Source organism: Haliotis rufescens, unplaced genomic scaffold, assembly GCF_023055435.1.
Source record: "Haliotis rufescens isolate VD_foot unplaced genomic scaffold, xgHalRufe1.0.p SCAF_19, whole genome shotgun sequence".
Classification (NCBI taxonomy): domain Eukaryota; kingdom Metazoa; phylum Mollusca; class Gastropoda; order Lepetellida; family Haliotidae; genus Haliotis; species Haliotis rufescens.
The window spans coordinates 13,552,553-13,574,450 of NW_025963879.1; the positions used below are offsets into that span (position 1 = coordinate 13,552,553).

Below are 21,898 nucleotides of genomic sequence, written 5' to 3' on the forward strand. Positions count from 1 at the left end.
TTCGACGAAAATACTTTTATTACAAATCAAATATTACCATACAACAAAGAATGAAGAAACAACATAGACAATAATGCAATGACGAAAGGGCATACTATTATATCCCTTTTGCATAGATCCGTGAACACATTTATTGTATAAAGCATTGGCAGTGGTATTCTGAAGGTAATCAGTGTGAAGTGTTAATGTTTCACAATTACCCAATACATTTTGAGTTGTTTGGTACAAATACGCATGATAAATTAAGTATATCAGTATTACAACACTCGGCGTTACCATCCTATGTATCCTATGTTACATTTACTTACTGATCGAAAGCAAGCATCACACATACATTAAGTCTTATAGATCTTAAATTAGATATGTATATGCCTTTATGAGACAAGTTACACATTTGAGACAGCACACGAATAGATGCAACTTAGAAGTCATCTGAAACAGCATTTTAATCAGACTTATAAAACAAAACGTCTTCTTATTAGTGTAAAAATACCCAATAAAAAGGCACAAAATATATTTTGTAAAAATATGTTGAATACCGAAAGTAAAGCAAGCAATACCCAATGTGAATGATAACTTGTGAGTCAGTTCCCAATTGCTAAACAAATTATCTGAAGCCCTGTGGTATTATGAGTTATTTTGAGACATTAATCTTGACACCAGTACGTTCCTTTTAACAAGTTGATAGGGGGCGCAAGTTAAGCTCTATTATACTTAGACAGCCTTAGATACAGCGAAGAAGGCATGGCTAGACTTACACGGTAGGCCCTAGTGTGATTCAAACACAGACCAGTGATCACTAGCTTTCATTTGCGTATTAAATGAGGGACTAGCTGGTACTACTGAAGCCTTGAACATATAGCATGGTACACAGAGCCTTGAACCTATAGCATGGTACACAAAGCCTTGAACATATAGCATGGTAAACAAAGCCTTGAACATATAGCATGGTACACAAAGCCTTGAACATATTACATGGTACACAAAACCTTAAACATATAGCATGGTACACAGAGCCTTGAACATATAGCATGGTACAAAGAGCCTTGAACATATAGCATGGTACACAGAGCCTTGAACATATAGCATGGTACAAAAAGCCTTGAACATATAGCATGGTACACAAAGCCTTGAAATATAGCATGGTACACGAGAACTAATATTGCACATCTAGAGTCAAGCAGGCTATTTTTTAAAAAAAGACTAGGTCTACTTCCATGGCCCAAAAATATTTAAAAGAAAAGAGGGCTATAAAAAGGACAAAGCTAAAGGAGACTTGCACACACTAACATGTAATCGGAATTCAGTTGTTGCATAGTATCACGATGACACATAGAAGCGTCCGTAAAAGCACCAGTTATATATACAATGTTACTTGGAACAAATTGTCTCTATCTTTCTTTTCCGAGGACCTATTCGTCATTGAGGTCGCTGTCCTTTGGCAAGAGTTCGTGAAGAAGAAACCATATAATATGATCTCTAATGAAACAAGTTCATTTAAATCACGTCAATCTGGACTGTAAGCGTAATCCTTGAAAATGTCTGGATTAACACATACAAAGGTACAGAGATTGTGTTTATTTGTAAGGCTTTACCAGCAGTAATCGTCCGGAAGGAAGGGTTTCTGTATTAACGGGGTCCGAACTAACGAGGTTTCTCTGCATGTGGGTCTGACATCTTTTTCCGTGGCCTACATACAGCATCCACACCTTGTATGGTATTTTACTCACGTAATGAAACACAGACTTTCCCCAGCTGACACAGAACCGACGATCATTTCGACAGTGCCAGGAGAACTTTTTTGGGGCAATTGAGATTGCAGCAGAAGGTTCAAGCATCAATCTCACAGTTAATTCAGCCATCACAATCAACAGGTGGAGCTGAAGGAATGGCTCGGAATGAAGGCGGCTCGTATATGTTTTCAAACGACGGAGGTGGCGAGAGTGGATGCATCCTGGACCATTTCTTACACAGATCATTACAGCGATGTGTCTTGAAAAATTCGTTGATTCCGTGCGCACCAAGATCTGTACGGCCGAACTCTTCGTTCTGCGAATGGATTACGGGAATGGTCACGTGGTACGACCCGCCCTGTTGGACTCCTTGGAAATCGCAGATGACAAGGGCCCCCCGTGACTGGTGATACGTGAAATGGGAGAAGGCTTCCAGAAGTATTCCCCTCTCGTATTCGCCTTCTGTGTTCGTCACGCAGAAGCGTGTAAACTTCCCTGGAATGTGTTCTTCTATTCCTACCCATTCATTATCGTTTAGGCTTCTACTTCTGCTGCGGTAGCCCAAGATGTCGTTTATCTTTGACACAGAGTCCATGAGAGCCACGATTGGAACGTTGATTTTAATGTCCCACCGTCCAGGGTACTGACTGTTGAACATGTCCAGGAAGAGATTGGCCGATTGTCCTTTTAGTTCCTCATTTTGCCACGCTTCCTGGCTCCGAAGTTGATTTCTGAAGGCCTTCACGACTACCGTCTCGCCTGACCTTGGTCCAAGGCCGTTCAAGCAGCCCTGATAGCACTTCTTCCGGTTTCCCTTTGCGAAAGATTTCCAGTCGATGCCGACCCAGTAACTATGGCCGTCTGAGTCCGTAGAACAGAGCGTGTCGGTGCTCAGTTGGTTGCCCATTGTTGTCTGATGATTCGTCTGAAAGATAAAAAAAAAACATTAATTATTTCGTAAATTGGCGTGACGTGTGTTGAATTCAGATTTCAAATCAATTAGTCTCTGCTTTATGGATCAGCAGGTGTTAAAGCGTTCGCTCGCCAAACCGATGAAATTGTTCGATTTATATCTTCCAATTAGCATCACGACGTTGGCCCAACGTTGGCAATGATTGGCAAAGTCGCGGCCGCATTTTTTACATTGGCCCAATATACGTGATAACGTTGGCCCAACGTCTGACTGCCTTGCCCAGAAAAAAATCTACCGCTGTTACATATGACGCCTATATAATGTAAATGAATTTAACCAAACCTATGACGTGTTGTAAGATATCTATTCAACTATTTTGCATTTTCATAATTTTGTAATACAGTTCATGTCAATTTGAATTTAGAACCGTCTTTCCCCATCACCGCCAAATCGGGATGTAATGGCGGATGTGCTTTGGAATAATTACCTCCCCTTAGCGCCAATCGGTTAATTGCAACCTTTGCTTGTGGGGAGTGGGTGACGGCAATATTGTCTATATTGCTAACGGTATCTCAATACAAAGTATATACAACCAGTATGTATATATGTGGTATGCCAATGTCATGGATCCACTCTATACATACATATGATGAGATGGGCTCAATTTTATCAGGGTTATCGTTGTTTGCATGGCATTGAGACTGCATGTTGTCCTTTATCCTGACTGGGTTGCTAACCTTGCATTCCAGTGTAATCTAATCTTGAATGGATATGCTTTTTGTCATTACATTACAATTATTGTCTTGTCTAGTCGAATCCGAGATTAATACTATGGGTAATTAGCACCTGATTTACACCTTTACATTTTAACACTAAAAACGTAACGTTGGCAACGTATACGTTCGTCATGTAACCCTAATCTGTTGGCCCAGTGACTGGTGACGAGTAGAAAGAATGTTTATGACTAGCCCCGTGAACCACATGAACACAACATTGTGATCAACAGCAGATCTACCTGGCCATTGTCCCATGTTACCTACACAACATTTAGTACAAGCAGGCACCGCGGGTCGTCAGTTATTGAGAAGGAGCTGTAGACTAAATATAAGTGTGTCTAACCTGATCATCTACACTGCTTGTATTTGACAGTGAAACATATACAGCGAGTACAGTAAAACCTCGTTAATCCGGACAAGAGTTCACACTGAAATCGTACGGATAAACGAATACTTGACACGGAAAAATGTTACAGTGCATAAATGTAAGCGTTTCCAACTGTAATCGCGGAGTTCCGGAATAACGAATGGTTTCAACACCGAGTGGCTTTGGTATATGTTTAAACAACATTTATGTGTCAACCTCATAACTGATAGTATCAGGCGGTGGGGTAGCCTAGTGATTAAAGCGTTCGCTCGTCACGCCGAAGGCCCGGGTTCGAGTCCCCACATGGGTGCAAGGTGTGAAGCCCAGTCTGGTGTCCCCCGCCGTGATATTGCTGGAATATTGCTAAAAGCGGCGTAAAACCATACATACACACTCAGATAGTATCAACCCTCTCGAGATCAAATACCACAAATATTGATGTTCTTACTCATGCCCGCGTTATAGGAAATCTTAATATATGATCATGGAAATCAATTTTATATATGCCGACCAATATGTATGTACATGTCTTATCTAAGATGCATATTGCCTCTATTGACTATCTGTTGACAGCAATTGCAGCACCACTGTGTACCCAGAATACGTACATTGCACTATGCGGAACGGAATATATACGACCAAGACATACGATATAAGTTACCAGATCTGAATCCCACAGGTAACAAGCATAGATAAACACACAATGAAATAATTTGAACGAAATTATAAATTATATATGCTTAAGTAATATCGTACGTGTTCTGTACTAAACATGTATAATAAATGTGATATCACACTGTAGTCTGATATAACACCTATGGCGATAACAAAAATGCATGTTGATAAGTAATACTTCCTACCTCAGAATTTGAAGACGCGTTACCATACAGACGACGGTCAGTGAAACAGCCGGATCCAGGCTGACCAGATGTGCATAGCGTCCACTTAGTTACTCCTGATATTAATGTGCAAGGGTATTTCCTAATGACCACGGCTGAACGGTCAGCATCAATAGATCACTGCAAGCTCATTGGTCAGTGAATCGGCACCTGGCACGCCAGCACGTGCTTATGACCGGCAGCTATTGATTTCATCGGTATCATTGTTATTACAGCCCAGAGATTATTCTAACGGTTCTGCGGATTAACCCAAGGGGATTAGAATTCCTTATTTGGGCTTGGAGTTGATTACTATTGTGAGGTTCGTTGTGAAATTATGAAACTGATCTTCTTTTCCAGTTATCCTTCTCGGTATTGTAATATAATCATGGCAGAATTTAACGTGTCGGTACATGTAGAAATATTTCATTTGGGGGAATATTCTTTACAATAAAATATTCTTCATGGAATATTTTAATTTTTGATTCAGCATTATAAACCTTAATGTGATATATTCTAAAATTAAATATTGATTTTGAAATACTTCACTAATTGGAGTGATTATATCTACATGTACTAATAAGCTGTCTTTGTGAATGATATATGTGTAGCTATAATGTTGATGTAGGCACAGTTAGTTTATATCTATTAACTTACCTAAAACAACAACCGTCCCTTAGACCACTAAATTTCAAACATTTTTAAAATGTAATGTAATTTGATAAAACCAATTAAGGTTTAATTGCAAACATGGTACAACATGAAAATTACATTTTAAAAATGTTTCCGAACGCGAAGATTTAGTTTGGTCTCCAAAGTCTCTCTAAGTCTCACAAACACAAACCTTGTATCACGACGACTACGGTGTGTAATCCGCTCCGTTTCACTCGAACACTGGTACGTGTTGTGTTAAATGGAAATAGGCTCATAAAATAACAATTGGTGCTTGGACAAAAGGTCAGACACAGTGTCACACTGCCGGAATCACATGAGACATGTAGAGCGAGATCGTTCACTCACTTTCTGAGCTACATTGTAATCTGACCTAAAAAATACTTCACAATATATATAGTCTTACCTTACAAAGCTCTTTCAAATATATCCGTCCAGTTGAAACGATTTGTCAGTATTACACAAACACTTGTTGCAGAAAGTAGTTCCTTTCCTTTTCGACAGATAAGTTGTGTTTCCGTGGATTGGATGCGCATCGAAATATTTATACTGTCTGTTGTGTCTTGCTCCAGTGACGCCATGCGTGTATCTATTTTTAGATGTGATGGCCACGTGGTATCTTTACCTTACAGCCATTGGATAAAGGCGTGTTTGCTAGCCGATTGACCTAAACATAGCAACTGACTGACACCTTGATACACATAAGTACGGTGTTTTCTGCCGGTGATGTCAGCTTAAAACTTTATAGCTCTGGAAAATCCCACCAGTTTACATCTACAGCGACATGTCAGGTGGATGCAGGTTGATATGAGATAATGGTGTATATTTAGTACAAATTACCCACTTGCGAAATGAAGGCCACGGTACGGGAGGCCTTGAGGGTTAAAAACTCAAACATGGATGTATGCATGTCAGTTCCTTTGTATAACATCAATACTGCAATACGCATTTAGTCGAGCATGTTATTTGATCACATCGGTTAAGACATACACCCCACGATACACGTATGTAGGAGATCTCTGACGTTAGTGAGCGGCATCTCATTGCGAAATGTTAGACTAAAACTGATTTTTATTACGACGTAATTGGTAAGTGTATAGAAGGACCATAGCTATTTTTACAGACCTGGACAATAACTCACACCTTTCAATGTTTTTACAGTGTGTCCCTTGGAAATACTTCTCGTGTTCACTTATGAATATCATATTTAAGAATGTGTTTGGATATCCGTTTAGCTAATAAATACATGTACATCATTTCCAACATCTTCTTTATGTCAGTTTCACGAACGAAGATGTTGGACTAACGTGGACTATTATTTTATTATATATTACATGTACACCGAGTGAACATATATATATGTGTGTGTGTGTGTGTGTGTGTGTGTGTGTGTGTGTGTGTGTGTGTGTGTGTGTGTGTGTGTGTGTGTGTGTGCGCGTGCGTGCACACAGATCATTTTGAATATAAATGTGTAGATTGATGCTGAGATCATTTTGAATATAAATGTGTAGATTGATACTGATATTATTTTGAATATAAATGTGTAGATTGATACTGAGATCATTTTGAATATAAATGTGTAGATTGATACTAAGATCATTTTGAATATAAATGTGTAGACTGATACTGAGATCATTTGGAATATAAATGTGTAGATTGATACTGCGATCATTTGGAATATAAATGTGTAGATTGATACTGCGATCATTTGGAATATAAATGTGTAGATTGATACTGCGATCATTTGGAATATAAATGTGTAGATTGATACTGCGATCATTTGGAATATAAATGTGTAGATTGATACTGCGATCATTTGGAATATAAATGTGAAGATTGATACTGCGATCATTTGGAATATACATGAGTAGATTGATACTGCGATCATTTGGAATATAAATGTGTAGATTGATACTGCGATCATTTGGAATATAAATGTGTAGATTGATACTGCGATCATTTGGAATATAAATGTGTAGATTGATACTGCGATCATTTGGAATATAAATGTGAAGATTGATACTGCGATCATTTGGAATATACATGAGTAGATTGATACTGCGATCATTTGGAATATAAATGTGTAGATTGATACTGAGATCATTTTGAATATAAATGTGTAGATTGATACTGAGATCATTTTGAATATAAATGTGTAGATTGATACTGAGATCATTTGGAATATAAATGTGTAGATTGATACTGCGATCATTTGGAATATAAATGTGTAGATTGATACTGAGATCATTTGGAATATAAATGTGTAGATTGATACTGCGATCATTTGGAATATAAACGTGTTTTTGATACTGAGGTCAGCCTGAGTAGACGACGGATGCATGCCAATGCATGTAGCTTTTATGTGACTATCAAAAGAATCTATTATAACTGGGCTCACTTGTGAAATAAACAGAGTGGGTGTGGTTTTACACCGATGTAAGCAATATTCCAGCAATATCACGGCGGGGGAAACCAGAAAGGTGCTTCACACATTGTTCCCATGTGAAAAAGATTTAACCCGGGTCTTCGGCGTGACGAGCAGACGCTTTAACCACTAGGCTTCCCGACCGCCCCAGACGCATCTCATTTTCATCATCACAATATTAATATGTAGCAATTTGTAAAAGTGACCGTTATGAATAAACTTAATGATATCTACACAACACTGAAATATGGTCTCTAGCGCCGTGTGAAAATACACTCATGGTCCCAGACCGTTTGTTTGTTGTTTACGCCGCACTCAGCAATATTCCAACTATGGGTGATGGGATATCGAGTCTGGGCCAGATAATCTAGCGATTGACACCATGAGCATCGATCTACGCAATTGGGATACCATGGCGTGCATCAACCAAGTCAGCGAGCCTGACTTCCCGATCCGTTACTCTCCTCAAACATGGGTTGCTGAAGACAAATTCTAACCCGGATCTTCACGGGAGTCCCTGACCGCATACATACATATTACTTAGTAATACCCTGAGTACCCTGTGCATATATTTCACAAGTCTTTCATCATGTTGTCGGGTTCTACATGCAAACATCTGTTTCTACTACACCGAAGCAGCATATACAGAAAGCAAGAGATTGTAGCGCAGTGGGAAAACGCACTTCTGTCCCTAACCTGCATATGACAATGAACTTCACACTTAATATTTCACTGGTATTTCATCAGACCCTCCACACATACCATGCGTGGATCCATGCAGACAGGAGGTGCGTACCCACTCCTTGACCCTGCTTTTAGCAAACTTATCAGTTATGGTATAAACATATATAACTGAATCATTTGGAAACATATTTTCAGAAAATATAATTATTTCACTAAAGTTTGGTTCACCAATACAATTTGTTTCCTGAAAGTTGCATTCATTTAGCATGTGTTCTAACTTAAGTAAAAAGCCTCTGTAAAAGCCGTTAATCCAATAATCCTATGGACCCTACCCTAACCCTAAGCCTTACTTGAGACTGTAAGTCTAAGTACTAAAAAATCGAGCCTTTTTTCTGCATTTACATTTGATTATATTATTATATTATATTATATATTTCCATCTTGTTTTTATTGTGGCTCAAGGCATAATGTATAGAATAAATTATGTCTTGCCAGTCTGTAAAATACATGCACGATATTTCATTCCTTAAACTGTTTGCATCAAATACATATTCCCATTTTTTTAATAAGACATACGCACTCATTTGTTTTAGCATTTTAAATTTACTTATCTGGAATATATACACTCTACGCAGATGATCATATGAATTTCATATTCAATGGTCGCTAAATGGCTGAAATAATGCCGATGCGACGTTAAATTTAACTTACTCACATTCAATGCGAAGTATATTTATTTTCAATGTATCCAAAGGACCATATTTCACAAATTCTAAGTCTTTTCGGTACGGGTGGCCCAGTGGTCTGAGGCGTCGCAATCCGCTGTGTAGAGTTGCGTCCCTTAGGCACGCCAGAAACCTATGATCGTGGGGTAGAATCCCGGTTCGCCCTGATTATGTTTCTAGGTTTGTCAGCACCTTACCCGTGCTCGTGGGTTTCACTAAAGTGGTAAATGTCTGAGATCTGCATCACTTCGGGCTTTCCTCCCACATTGTTCTGAGACGCCGTGATATAACTGGAATACTGTTCAAAGCAGCGTTAAACCCCAACTCACTCACTCCATATAGGTTCTTGTCACAAATTAGCCGTTTCTATATTTACGTCGTAATGCATTGTTGCAAGCAATATATGTTAGTACACCAAGTGTTAACTCGACTCAACAGATGCATCACTGGATTGTCTGGTCCAGACTTGATAATTTACAGACCGCCGTCATATAGCTGCAATATTGCTGAGTGCGGCGTTAAACAACAAACAAAACAACAAACACAATTGGGGTGCTAGAGCTGTCCCCTCATTAGACAATTGTGGTGCTATAGAAGTGCTATATTTCCCTAAAATCTAAACTTCTTCAACATGCAATTACTTTACGTTTTACTCTCCCATTATGTTGGTTTGTTTGTTGTTTAACGCCGCACTCAGCAATATTCCAGCTCTATGACGGCGGTCTGTAAATAATCGAGTCTGGACCAGACAATCCAGTGATTGACATCATGAACATCGATCCACGCAATTGGGATACGAGGACATGCATCAACCAAGTCAGCGAGCCTGATAACCCGATCCCGTTAGTCGCCTCTTACGACAAGCATAGTCGCCTTTTACGGCAAGCATAGGTTGCTGAAGACTTATTCTTCCCCGGATCTTCACGGGTCTCAAATTATGTACACGGATCTAACTGAACTACGGTACAAAACGGTTTTTGTTGTACCATATACTAGTATATTGCTTTTATTATATGATTGTATTAGAGACATTAATCGGCCACATGCGGTGATGTGGACATAGTTGATTATTATGGACACATACACCCTGTCCTCGGTACTACTAAGCACACGTTTCAGCAGAATAACACTTTGTAACTACCGTAGATGTATTCTTCCATCACTCCACTGTGTACTTTGCTTTACCAAGGTCAGATAACAATGTTGACATTCACAAATAGGTTATCAGCTTTGTGATATCGCTCTACTGTTGGAGTGAGTGAGTTTGTCAGCTTTGAACAGAATTTCAGTTGTATCAATGCGTGTCGCCTTCATGAAGAAAGCCAGAAATGTTGCTTAGCGCTAAGGGACCGACCATTTGATATTCTGGCGGGGCCTTGTATTTTGTATTGAGATTAAATAATTTTTCAGCAACAGCTAGGTGAGGTGAGGTGAATTTGGGTTTAACGTCGCGTCCAAGATTATTGCACCTATATAGCGACGTGCATGTACGTGTTTGTGTGTGTGTGTGTGGCTGCTTGTACTAGTCCGGACTGATGCCGATTTATAGTGCTAGCTCACTGAGATACCATGCCGCAGTTTAACATGAATACCCCACTCAGACACAGTATACTGACTCCGAGCCGACCAGTCCTTGTTTTATCCCCTTAATGTCGAGCGCCAGACAGGGTAACAACAAGTACCATATTTTAACGTCTTTTGGTATGACGCGGCCGGGGATCGAACCCCGGACCTTCCGCTCTCCGGGCAGCAACAGCTAGGAAATCAGATACTTTTTCATATAAAACTGGGCGATTGAATACATATATATATATTTTAAAGAGAAACACCTTGCAACGGTGCAATTTTAGTGGCAATCTTTTTGTTAACAATTTTCGGGTACAATGTATTTGTTTCGATAAAATCCCAGCCCCCAGCAACAGCAACAACTTCTAGTATGCTGCATGGTTACATCACATGATAATCTAACTTATCATCCAAAACTGGCTCCCACAGGAGATGTCGCTTGGATCAGAGCAAGCGATGAGATATCGCTGCAAAAAAAATTGCATCACAATGATTTGCAACCATTTTGATGTCATCGGCTACCATGGCATCACTAATCTCTCTGCTACTGAAGCTGTTAGCAGCACTTTTTACACCCAGGACACTGTTTATGGCTGTTCACAAACTGAAGATGTTGGAAGAATGATGTTGATGTTAAATAGAATCTCACCCTTGAGTCTTTTGACAAGCCTCATAGTTTTTAAACTTTTATGAAGTGTTGATATATTTCATATAAAATGCTCTCGGGTGAGATTCTCTATAAATCACTTCGTAATATATAGAACACTATTAATTGATTGACCTGTTGACTGACTTTAGTAATGAACTTATGTTTTGCGTACATAACTACAGTACAAGACTGAACCATATGAATGAAGCTGTCGCTAATGTATGCTTAATAAGTATGTATATATACATGTAGGTAGCACACTCAGTCAGCACCATATTGATTTGATACTTTTCAGCGTTGACCTGACATTTCTAATATACGGTATAAGGTAACGAATGTTATACTTGGGATAACACTTTCTTAGTAAAGTACAGACTCTAGTACTTTGGGGTGGGGGTGGGGTGAGTCTCGTCCGGGATTCGAACCCATTCTGCCGATGTGAGCACACAAAGTCAGTGATCTAACCCATTCAGCCACCGATGCTTCCACAAAAACGAAAGTCCGACAACTGGTAATAAAGATCACATAATTTGTGTACCACTCTGACATGTGTAATATGGCACGGCTCCCATGACCGGAAGCTATGAACACACAATTCCATTTAGAAATTGCTCAAATGTAACAAATGTTATATTTGGGATACTAAGAAAGTGTTTTCTTCCCAGTGACGGGACTCAACCCATATAAAGTACTAGAATCTGTACTTTACTAAGAATTTGTTATCCCAAATATAACATTTGTAATATGAGGCAATATGAACATGCATATACATCTGGGCTATGGTCACGTCACATCCCCTACTGGTTGAGCTACTAATAAGGGCGTGTTAATCAGTTAACGATGAGGGATCATCATACGTGACGTACACAGCAACCGTAAGAAAGTATAACCCCATGCATGGGCCGTATGGTGATCTCTCATGGGTACAGACGCTAAGTATATTCTGACTAGGGGGAACGGGCTGACATAACTTGCAGCGATGTCGATCAAATGATATCTAATTGTACGACAATGTTATTTATGATGCTGACTAATATATCCCCTATGCAGATGCGGACTGGTAATTTAGTCATTATGAACTGCATGGCGGTAAAGCTTATTTTGGTCATATATGAACATATTTCTTTTATTAATTTAAATAAACGGTTTAATTATACTAATCTCAGTCATTTCTTGGTCATTATGTCAAAGGCACGAGACAAAAGAAAGATTTGTCAGGGCAAATCTGAGATTAACCTTCTGAAATAAATAAAATGCAATAACGTTTTAACAAAACATGCAAACTAAACGATGTTTTGTTATAAGCGTACATTCAATCTAACACATTATATTTTTTATACGTTACACACGCGCGCGCGCACGCCCGATATTCAACATTTCAACATCACGGTTTGTTTGTTTTTTCTATTTTAAAATAGTTTTAATATTGATCATATTCTATTCAGACATATTTCTAAGTATACATAACTCTCCAGAAAGCAAAGAAAAGGAATACATGTGTATTCGCAACTGGAGTTCATAAGAAATGTTCCTTTAAATCAGGGAGTCTATAAAAGCTCTCTGTCGTCTTCCCGTTAACACGGATGAAAGCCCATCTTTACACTGAAAGGAATACTACCGGCATTCAATACTGTCATTGAAACCACTGTACATAACATTATGCCTGGAGGATATAGGTGTGTCATATAATAATAACTCTGTGCCGTGTTGATGTGTATGCCATTACGGGGTATTGTGAAATAAGCCGCGATTATCAAATGACATGACTAGATGCACGCTAGAAGTATCTACGTATTAAACCGGACGTACAGGTGATGGAGTAAATTTCCACGGATAATTACCTGTTATATTATATTATTTTATTTATTTTATTTTATTTTATTTTATTTTATTTTATTTTATTTTATTTTGTTTTGTTTTGTTTTGTTTTGTTTTGTTTTGTTTTAGTACAGGTAATGGATAATAGAAAAATGATTGTTTGATGTCGATAGTTCGCCAACTATCCCTTATATATTGCATTTGTGTATATGAAGACTGTGGGGTTGCCTAGGGATTAAAGCGTTCGCGCGTCACGTCGAAGGCCTTGGTTCGAGTTCCTACAAAAGTTAAATGTGTGAAGCCCTTTTATGACGTCCCCCCGCCGTGATATTGCTGCAATATTGCTAACACGTCATAAAGCCTTAGTTACTCACACTCGCTCTTATGTGTAAAATGATAAATTGAGATCAACTGGCATTGAAGATAAGCCTCGCCTGTGTGTATATAAAAAAGACATGTACACACGACCTTGAAATGTATGGCTACTTCTAATGTTGTCATTGTCACGTGACTATACGGAGTCACGAGAGTATAATACATGGTTGTCATGTGAACGCGATGACGGAGGTTGAAAGTAAATTTTCCGTACAGATCAAGAGAGACAAACAGAGTTTATTTAAGTGTCACGTGAAGGTTGACACTACTCAGATGCATAATATACTTAAAACCATCATTCATCCAGGATCATTTAGGATCATGGGACAATGTGAAGCAATATAATTTTATCATAAGCATATACCTGAAAATATGATAAGCAAAACATATACATAATAAAAAGTAAAATATATTAATAGTAATCGCCTTTTGTCGTTATCAATAGATGATAAACCGATAACATATACGGTTCTGACGACAATATATGAAAAAAATATAAATATTAACAATGTCATATAAGCGTTAAAGGAAGTAAACACTGTCAGCTTCAAGAATTGATATTTGAGGTCAGGGTAAAAATATGTTTAAGAAATGAACCCCATCTTCTACACACGCGCAACATGGACAAACTCTTTCATGCTGCTTGGTGGGGGTGGGGGTGGGGGTGGGGTGGGGTGGTGTTTGTTGTAACGACGTGTTTCTATATATAGTTGTAGATTCCTACAAAGCAGTTAAGTTAAGTTCCGTCTCTTGTTTCTAATAGTTAGTGTATGTAGTTCATGTTTTCATTTTGTCAGCATCTTTTTTACATCATGATTTTACGTTTTCTCAATCCTGTACAATACCTCGTTCAGAAAAAATCTTACTTTTAATACGACACAAAGTGTTTAAACAGGACTCAAACTAAATGTGGAAAAATCTGTTTTAATGACGACAACTATAGGCCACCATTTGGCATCAAGAAAATATCAAGATATATAAACATCTTGGTATTATGCTGGATGTGAACGATTATACATGCCTGAAAGATAATGTAGGAGAGTTGAAAATGGTTTGGAGAACAAGGAATGTAACTATTTATGGTCGTTGCTGTCAAAACATCGCATAAGTCGCTGTACTTTTCACAATCATTTAGATCGTCGATCTGATCAGCCAGGTCGTTTATATAAGACGAAAACAAACTTGGAGAAGTATTTAGCAATACTCCAGCACTATCACAACGGGGAAACCAGAAATGGGCTTCACACATTGTATCAATGTGTGGAATCGAACTCGGGTCTTCGGCGTGACGAGTGAACGCTTTAACCACTAGGTTTATATATAAGTGAGTTGGTCAAACCAGACAAAAAAGGGATCTTTTCAGGCTTTTCGACTTTTCAGGCAAAAGATCCCTTTTTGACTGTTTTGACCAATGAAAGAGCTTCTTAGTATGTCACTGTTTGTTCTCGGCAATTATATATATATATATATGTTACAGGAAACAAGTATAATCAGTGATTAAGTCTAATAACTGGAAATTTCAGTGATTATGTCTAATAACTGATTCACTCGGTGGTTATGTCTAATTACTGAAATCTTCAGTAATTAGACATAATCACTGAAATGAACCAAGGGATTTTATACTTGTTTACTGAAAGCATATTCCTGCCTTTTTATAATAACTTGTGAGAAGGCTGTCCTGTCCTAAGCCAATCTCCTGTAAACAAACGGAGAGCCTCGACATCCCCAAAGCCAAGGTTCTGTAGAGAGGGCGAACTGTGACATTAAAGACATTCTAGTTGCTTGGCTTGGAGACAATGACACCAGTGATTGGACTGTAGGGCTTAAGTTCGTCCAGTTTCAATACCGATTTCAATACCGATCGAACACTCTCTTTGCGTCAAGCGGTTCAACTTGACTCAGTCTGTGGTGGTCAAGGCTTTGTAAGGTGTAATTGTGTTGGAACTAAACGGTGTCAGACCAATCGCTGCAAATGTTTTAAGGCCAAGATGCAATGTAATTCTAGATGTCATTCAAGTCTTTCATGTGCAAACAAACATTCCTGAGTGTCCATCTGACTGCTATTTGTCATACCATTCATGTCATACCATTCACGTCATACCATTTTATGAAATAAAAGATTGAACTGTTTAAGGTTATTTCTGTGATTTTTGTGTAAGGTATCTGGTTACAGGAGGTTGTATTTACTTTGATAGCTAATCTAATTTCAAAACTAGCACACATTATAAAAACAAGGCAGGGATATGCTTTCAGTAAACAAGTATAAAATCCCTTGGTTCATTTCAGTGATTATGTCTAATTACTGAAGATTTCAGTAATTAGACATAACCACCGAGTGAATCAGTTATTAGACATAATCACTGAAATTTCCAGTCATTAGACTTAATCACTGATTATACTTGTTTCCTGTAACATATATAAAGGGAAAGTTTCAATTCTCTGTACTGTGCGACATGTTGCCCTACTCATTTCGTTGTGAACTGAACTATGCAATATTGGAGGTATTTCGGGGCAAGCTGAGGAAAAACCTACAGGGTGTGCTGTATATGTAAGGATTGAAGTTGTATTTATTGCCGTTTATCAGCTGATGAAGAAATTTATTCTTGAATCCAGAGCCCTTCGTATTTGTAGCAATCCACATGGTTAATGATCACATTGCAACAGAAGAACTGTACACGTGAACGATCAATACCCTTCTTTCTGAAGTTCACAATGATCGACTTGTCAGCGTTAATGCACAATCGCCATTTAGTGCACCAGTTGGAAACGACATTGAGCATTTACTGGAGCTTTTCTTTTATTGCGACAATTAAGACCAATGGAGGCAATATAATGGAGACAAACATATCATTAACAGCAACACTATCATTTAGATTGTCGATCTCTTCAGCCAGGTCTTCGGCGTGACGAGTGAACGCTTTAACCTCTAGGTTTATATATAAGTGAGCGAGTATTGTTTTATGCTGCTTTTAGAAATATTCCAGCAATATCACGCCGGGGGACACCAGAAATGGGCTTTACACATTGTGCCCATGTGGGGAATCGAACCCTGGTCTTCGGCATGACGAGCGAACATTTTAACTACTAGACTATCCCACCGCCCCGGTGTATATATGAGGAAACAAAGCTGGAGACATGATACAGCCTTGCTTAACACCTGGTGTTAACATTAATGAAGAGTGAGTGAGTATGTTTCACGTTGTACCAATGTGTGGAATCGAATCTGGGTGTTCGGCGTGACGAGCGAACGCTTAGCCACTACCACCCCCATAAAAAAAGAACGCCAGGTGGTCATGTTTTCTAACAGTACTTGTTCTGGTACAATGATTGTAGAAAAGCCTATTCCAACTGTCCCCAATTTCACATTATCGAAGGCTTTTTCGAGACTATAAAGCACGTAAAACTTTGAGCTATGGAATCCAATCTTCCTCTTTACAAATCGTGTAATATTATGAATCCAACCACTGTGATAATCGTTGATTAAAAATGTCACAAGATATTTTACACGAAACAGCTATAAGGGATACCCCACGATAAGGTGATGGTTGACGGCGGTCTGCCTCACTTGTAACAACAGGATTAATAATACATCGTTTCTCCTTCGCGGTTCAGATCCATGTATATATATTTTTGCCTGCCCAAGAAGTGGGAGCGGACAGGAAAGACGTTACCGTATTAGTGCGTAGATATAACAGACCATGACACAATTCTAATGCGCCTTAGGGCATGTAATATATTATTTGGTCGACGACACAGTATGAATCAGTTTAACATTCTCGCTAACTACTTCCACATGTTTTTTCTATTTTCTTAATAAGATTTTATTTAAAACTTTAAAAAAAACAAAAAACAAGAATTTGCATAATACACAACTGCTGAGTGGTATCTCAGAAACGTTATCTTTGAAAATCAATAAATTTGCTTTTTTTAAAAAAACATGGTAGGAGTCGTGTGCTTGCACAATGATTTCTTACCCCAGTCGTCATTGAACCAATTTATTTTCACACAAAATTACGCAGCCACAGTTCTTTCAATTATCAATCATAGAAATACAAACACGGTATACTTTCATTTGCCCCATAGGTTTATGGATGGCACGTCACAGGAAAACGTTAATGCGAGTCAGTCGTGAAGATACATTGAACCTCGGTTTTCTCCAACTACGTTGTACCGCCTAGTCGGGATTCCCCCCTTGTGTGTGACGACAACGTTGCCCTACTTGTTGACATACTATACATTCCGTCTGGCTATCGGCCCGCCAACACATCCACGTGTTCGTGTATATACGGCACCTGTTTTTCACATCCCAAAAGTGGTTTGCAAACAAACAGGTCTACAGTTGCAGGTCTACAGAAATTATTTCGAAATTTGTAAAGGACAATTCTCGCTCTAACATATGGTGTATTATAAAAGGAAGTTGTCGTATATGAGCATTAAATATTTACAAAAAGTTTTAATGGAAATTAATGTAATAAATATTAGAGGTTTTAAACAACGACGATATATTCTGTCTTATTAAGCCTGTAAGGGACTATGCTATTCCCAAAGTGTATGTAGTGAAATACCAACTATGCCAAAGCTGTGGTATTTTATATTCAGTATATATTTTGTATTCTGCTACTTGTCTTTACTTGACTACATAATCGAGACTTGACCAGACAAACCAGTGATTGATACTGTAAGCGAGAGTCCATGTCGTCGGGGTAGGATGACACGCAGTCAACCAGTTCACCAAACCTGACCACCCCAACCCATTTCGACAAGCAAAGACTACACGGGAACCCCATAGGTTTTTAAGTTAATGGCCACACTAAGTTGTTTGTATGTGTTTAGAAATTCTTCTGTATATCTCTAGACATTTATTCGATGGATGTGACATTCCTTCTTAAAGTATATGTAATCAACACATAAAAAATGTAACTACTTTTTGTTCAGGCTGTCCGTGAAAGGACAAATTCAGTCATGAAATAATCGGCTTCAAATTGCCGTTTCAAGCAAGGCAAAGACAAAATAAATATTGCAAATAATTAATTGTTGAAATTATTAATAACCCAAAACGACCTTCGTAGTGTCTAATGTTAAAATCTTATCTAAAAAATACTAATTTGGAAATAAAAGATGAACAACTGAGAATGAACGAGTAATTGCTTACTAAATTTTTTTTTTCAAAATATATAATAGAATTTATAGTTATATCAGAGAGGTCAATACTTTGTCAACAGGAATAAGGGAGCGCTGCCTTCTAGCCTACATTTTACTATGACAACAGGGCAGAGCTATCGTCTTCGTGTTCATATTGATACTATGAAGCCATACTGAGCCAAGCCACAACATAAACATTGTGTCAGGATTGTACATGTATTCCCATGTACAAAGGCCTTATACAAATTATACAAAATGGTTTAGTATGACACAATAAGCGATATAACCAGCAAAAAAAATCACTCCAACACACATATCCTTAAAGTGTCAAATTAGTTTGGTCATAGAGAACCATGCACTGGTATCAAAATGTATATATGCCAGCGTGAACGAACTACATACTTCTAGGTTTGGTTCATTATGGCACGGGTGGCCCAGTCGTCTAAGGCGCTGCGATTCGCTGTGCGGAGTTGCGTCCCTTCGACACGCCAGAAACCTATGATTGTTGGTTCGATTCCCGGTTCACCCCGATTATGTTTCTAGGTTTGTCAGCACCATACCCATGCTCGTGGGTTTCACCGAAGTTTTAAACGTCTGAGACCTGCATCACTTCGGGCTTTCCTCCCACACTAAGCTGACACGCCGTGATATAACTGGAATACTGTTAAAAGCGGCGTTACACCCTACTCACTCACTCATTCAAAACAAAAATGTGATTAATAATAAATATAGTCACTTTCATTCTGATGTGGTTTATTGTAATGATTGCTGTTTCAATGAAATGCGTGTGCGTGCCTGCGTGCGTATGTGTACGTGTGTGCGTTAAAAATGATGCAACTTGGGGATAGTTCTCTTTGGCATTTTAGTTGAAATCATTATAACATAACAGGAGCCAAACTGAACCAAACATATATAATATATGTTACCTGTGTAAATAATCTCCCTTCTAAATCACAATAGTTGTGTACAAAACAGAAAAGATAAGCAGTTTGTTGTCAAGGAGTTGTCCAGATACGTTTGAAAAATACTACATTCAGGCATCGAACATCCCTGCCTCGGGAAGATCGGCTTCTCTTGTTACTTCATTTGTTTATAAGTTTTGATAAGTGACAAACTTTTACAAATCAAGTAAAAAACTCTAATTAAGCCGCACTTTTCAAGAGATACATGCAAACCGCTAGAGGCGGAAGCGCCCGGGAACGCTTTGACAAATGTAGCTCTATTTTGAAGCCACTCCATACATACTTTGTATGTGACTAAAGATGTGGTAGTTTTCAATCTGATATTTCACTGGTCGTTTTGACTGGAACCTTTATAACTTTTGTGCAAAGTAGACACAATTTATGGATAACAACTTCTTTAATTACTGTAAAGGCGACGTTTCGGAAAAGATCCTAATACCGTTGTCAAGCAAGACGTCTACTTTGTCATCCGTCAACTTCTTAATGCCTATGAAACAACGTCTATGCATGCTTGGGATCCCAAGAAACCCGACATTCTGTCAGTAATTTTAAGCAATAGTCTCAATAACGCACCCACTTGCCCTAAATGCCGGGCAGTACCATCGGATTATCCCATATTCTAAATTCACACCATGGACTATTAATCATTGCACAAAATTCCCACGTGTGGGCATCCTGTTTAACATACTATGGAAAACCCCGATATGTAGATTTGCGCTTAACAAAGGGAGCGAACTCTTAAAGAAGTTCCCGGGAGTGTGGACTGGTTACACGTTCAGAATGCGATTGAAACACCAAGAGCTCCTTACAGCGTGTATATTGGACTGGCGGATTGAACGGTGCATGGAACGAGATAGCGCGAAACACAAGACAGGATCCAAGTTTACTTCCGTCATTGCGCAGATTTTACTTTCGTTTCAATATATTTCCGTGTTTCCAGGAGAGGATTTATGGTCACTTCTACGCAAAGCGTATGTTATTGAGGTTTGTTTCGATGAAAATATTATTATTATTTTTAGCAAAAGACAATCGTTTTGTTACTTGCATAGTCATCTTGATAACTGTGTTATTCCCTACCTGTTCCGGTTTTCAACCAAATATGACTACCCTACTTCAGTGTGTTATAACACCTCCAGGTGTGAGATAACTTTCTAGATTATTGCAACCAACGTCAGTAAGGATAGTCCAGCTCAAGTTCCATGCTTCACACACTGATGACAATTTCCAATCTAGAAAAAGATGGTCTTATTGTTATCAGCATCATGCCTGTCTTGATGATGTTTCAGTGTAATAAGTGAATTAGTAAGTGTGTCTTCAACTGACATGAACAAAATCTACAAAAGAGACAATGCTGCTATGTTTACACTATGTGTTTGTGCACCATGGTGTTTTAAGCATTGACATGTCTGTTTAAATGTTCATACCTGCCAGATGTATCAGAGACAATACATCAATCAGCATATATATCAGTCTCATGTTGTAGCGTTGTAGCTAAACGGCACCCTCACCCAAAGTGAAAACAGCTAACATTTTGAGACGAAAACGACACCTTATATATTTTTTACTTTACAAGCAACAAATGAAGTTTAACTAACAGTTTCACCTTAAAGCATGTTTACATTACAAATTAGCTTTTCCTCCAATTTACTTGCCATTTCAGATTAGGGAGGACTCATGTAGATCCAGGTTAGTATCCATGATTGTCGTAAGAGGCGACTAACAGGATCAGGTGGTCCGACTCACTAACTTGGTTCATACATGTCAGTGTATCCCAGTTAGGTGGATTGATGCTCATGATGTCAATCATTGGCTTGCCTGGTCCAGACTTGATCATTTACAGATCACCGTCATATAGCTGGAATAAGTCCAGTGTTATACAACCAACCAACAAACAAAGATAAGGGAGGCGTAACAAAACTTATTGTGAAAACATAACATACTTTGAAGTTTTAAGTACCTTTACTCAAGTTAAATCAATGTCAAACTGAAAAGGTATTATAGATGCATAACAAGAATTGTTTCTTATTGGAGTAAATAGGAAAAGCAACATGCTGTATCATGTACATGGTATTTGTGGTACTGGAATTTCGGTAGATGAGTGTAAAGAAATTTGCAGGAATGAAGAGGACAATGATAAAGATGACAATAATTCGTGCTGAAATAAAGATTTGATAGATGACAATGATATAAGTGCTGTAATATGGTGGAAGACT

At 38.4% G+C, this 21,898-nt stretch overlaps 2 protein-coding genes across 4 annotated transcripts in view; one reads left to right on the plus strand and one right to left on the minus strand.

The window, feature by feature from the left end:
- On the minus strand, positions 1–5,905 carry LOC124148301 (eukaryotic elongation factor 2 kinase-like). Its single transcript, XM_046519326.2, has 2 exons — positions 5,746–5,905; positions 1–2,658 (listed from the first exon to the last, which is right to left on the minus strand). The coding sequence occupies exon 2, from the start codon at positions 2,638–2,640 to the stop codon at positions 1,855–1,857; it is 786 nt and encodes a 261-aa protein (XP_046375282.2). The 5' UTR covers positions 2,641–2,658; positions 5,746–5,905; the 3' UTR covers positions 1–1,854.
- Positions 5,906–20,525: 14,620 nt separating this feature from the next.
- The window catches only part of LOC124148298 (protein immune deficiency-like), a 39,921-nt gene continuing 38,548 nt past the window's right edge, over positions 20,526–21,898 (plus strand). For 2 of the 3 annotated variants that reach the window (XR_007221945.1, XM_046519318.2), the window contains exon 1: positions 20,526–20,669. The gene's annotated coding sequence lies outside the window, so the exon portion shown is untranslated. The remainder of the gene's footprint in view (positions 20,670–21,898) is intronic. The other variant, XM_048398902.1, reaches the window with a different exon arrangement.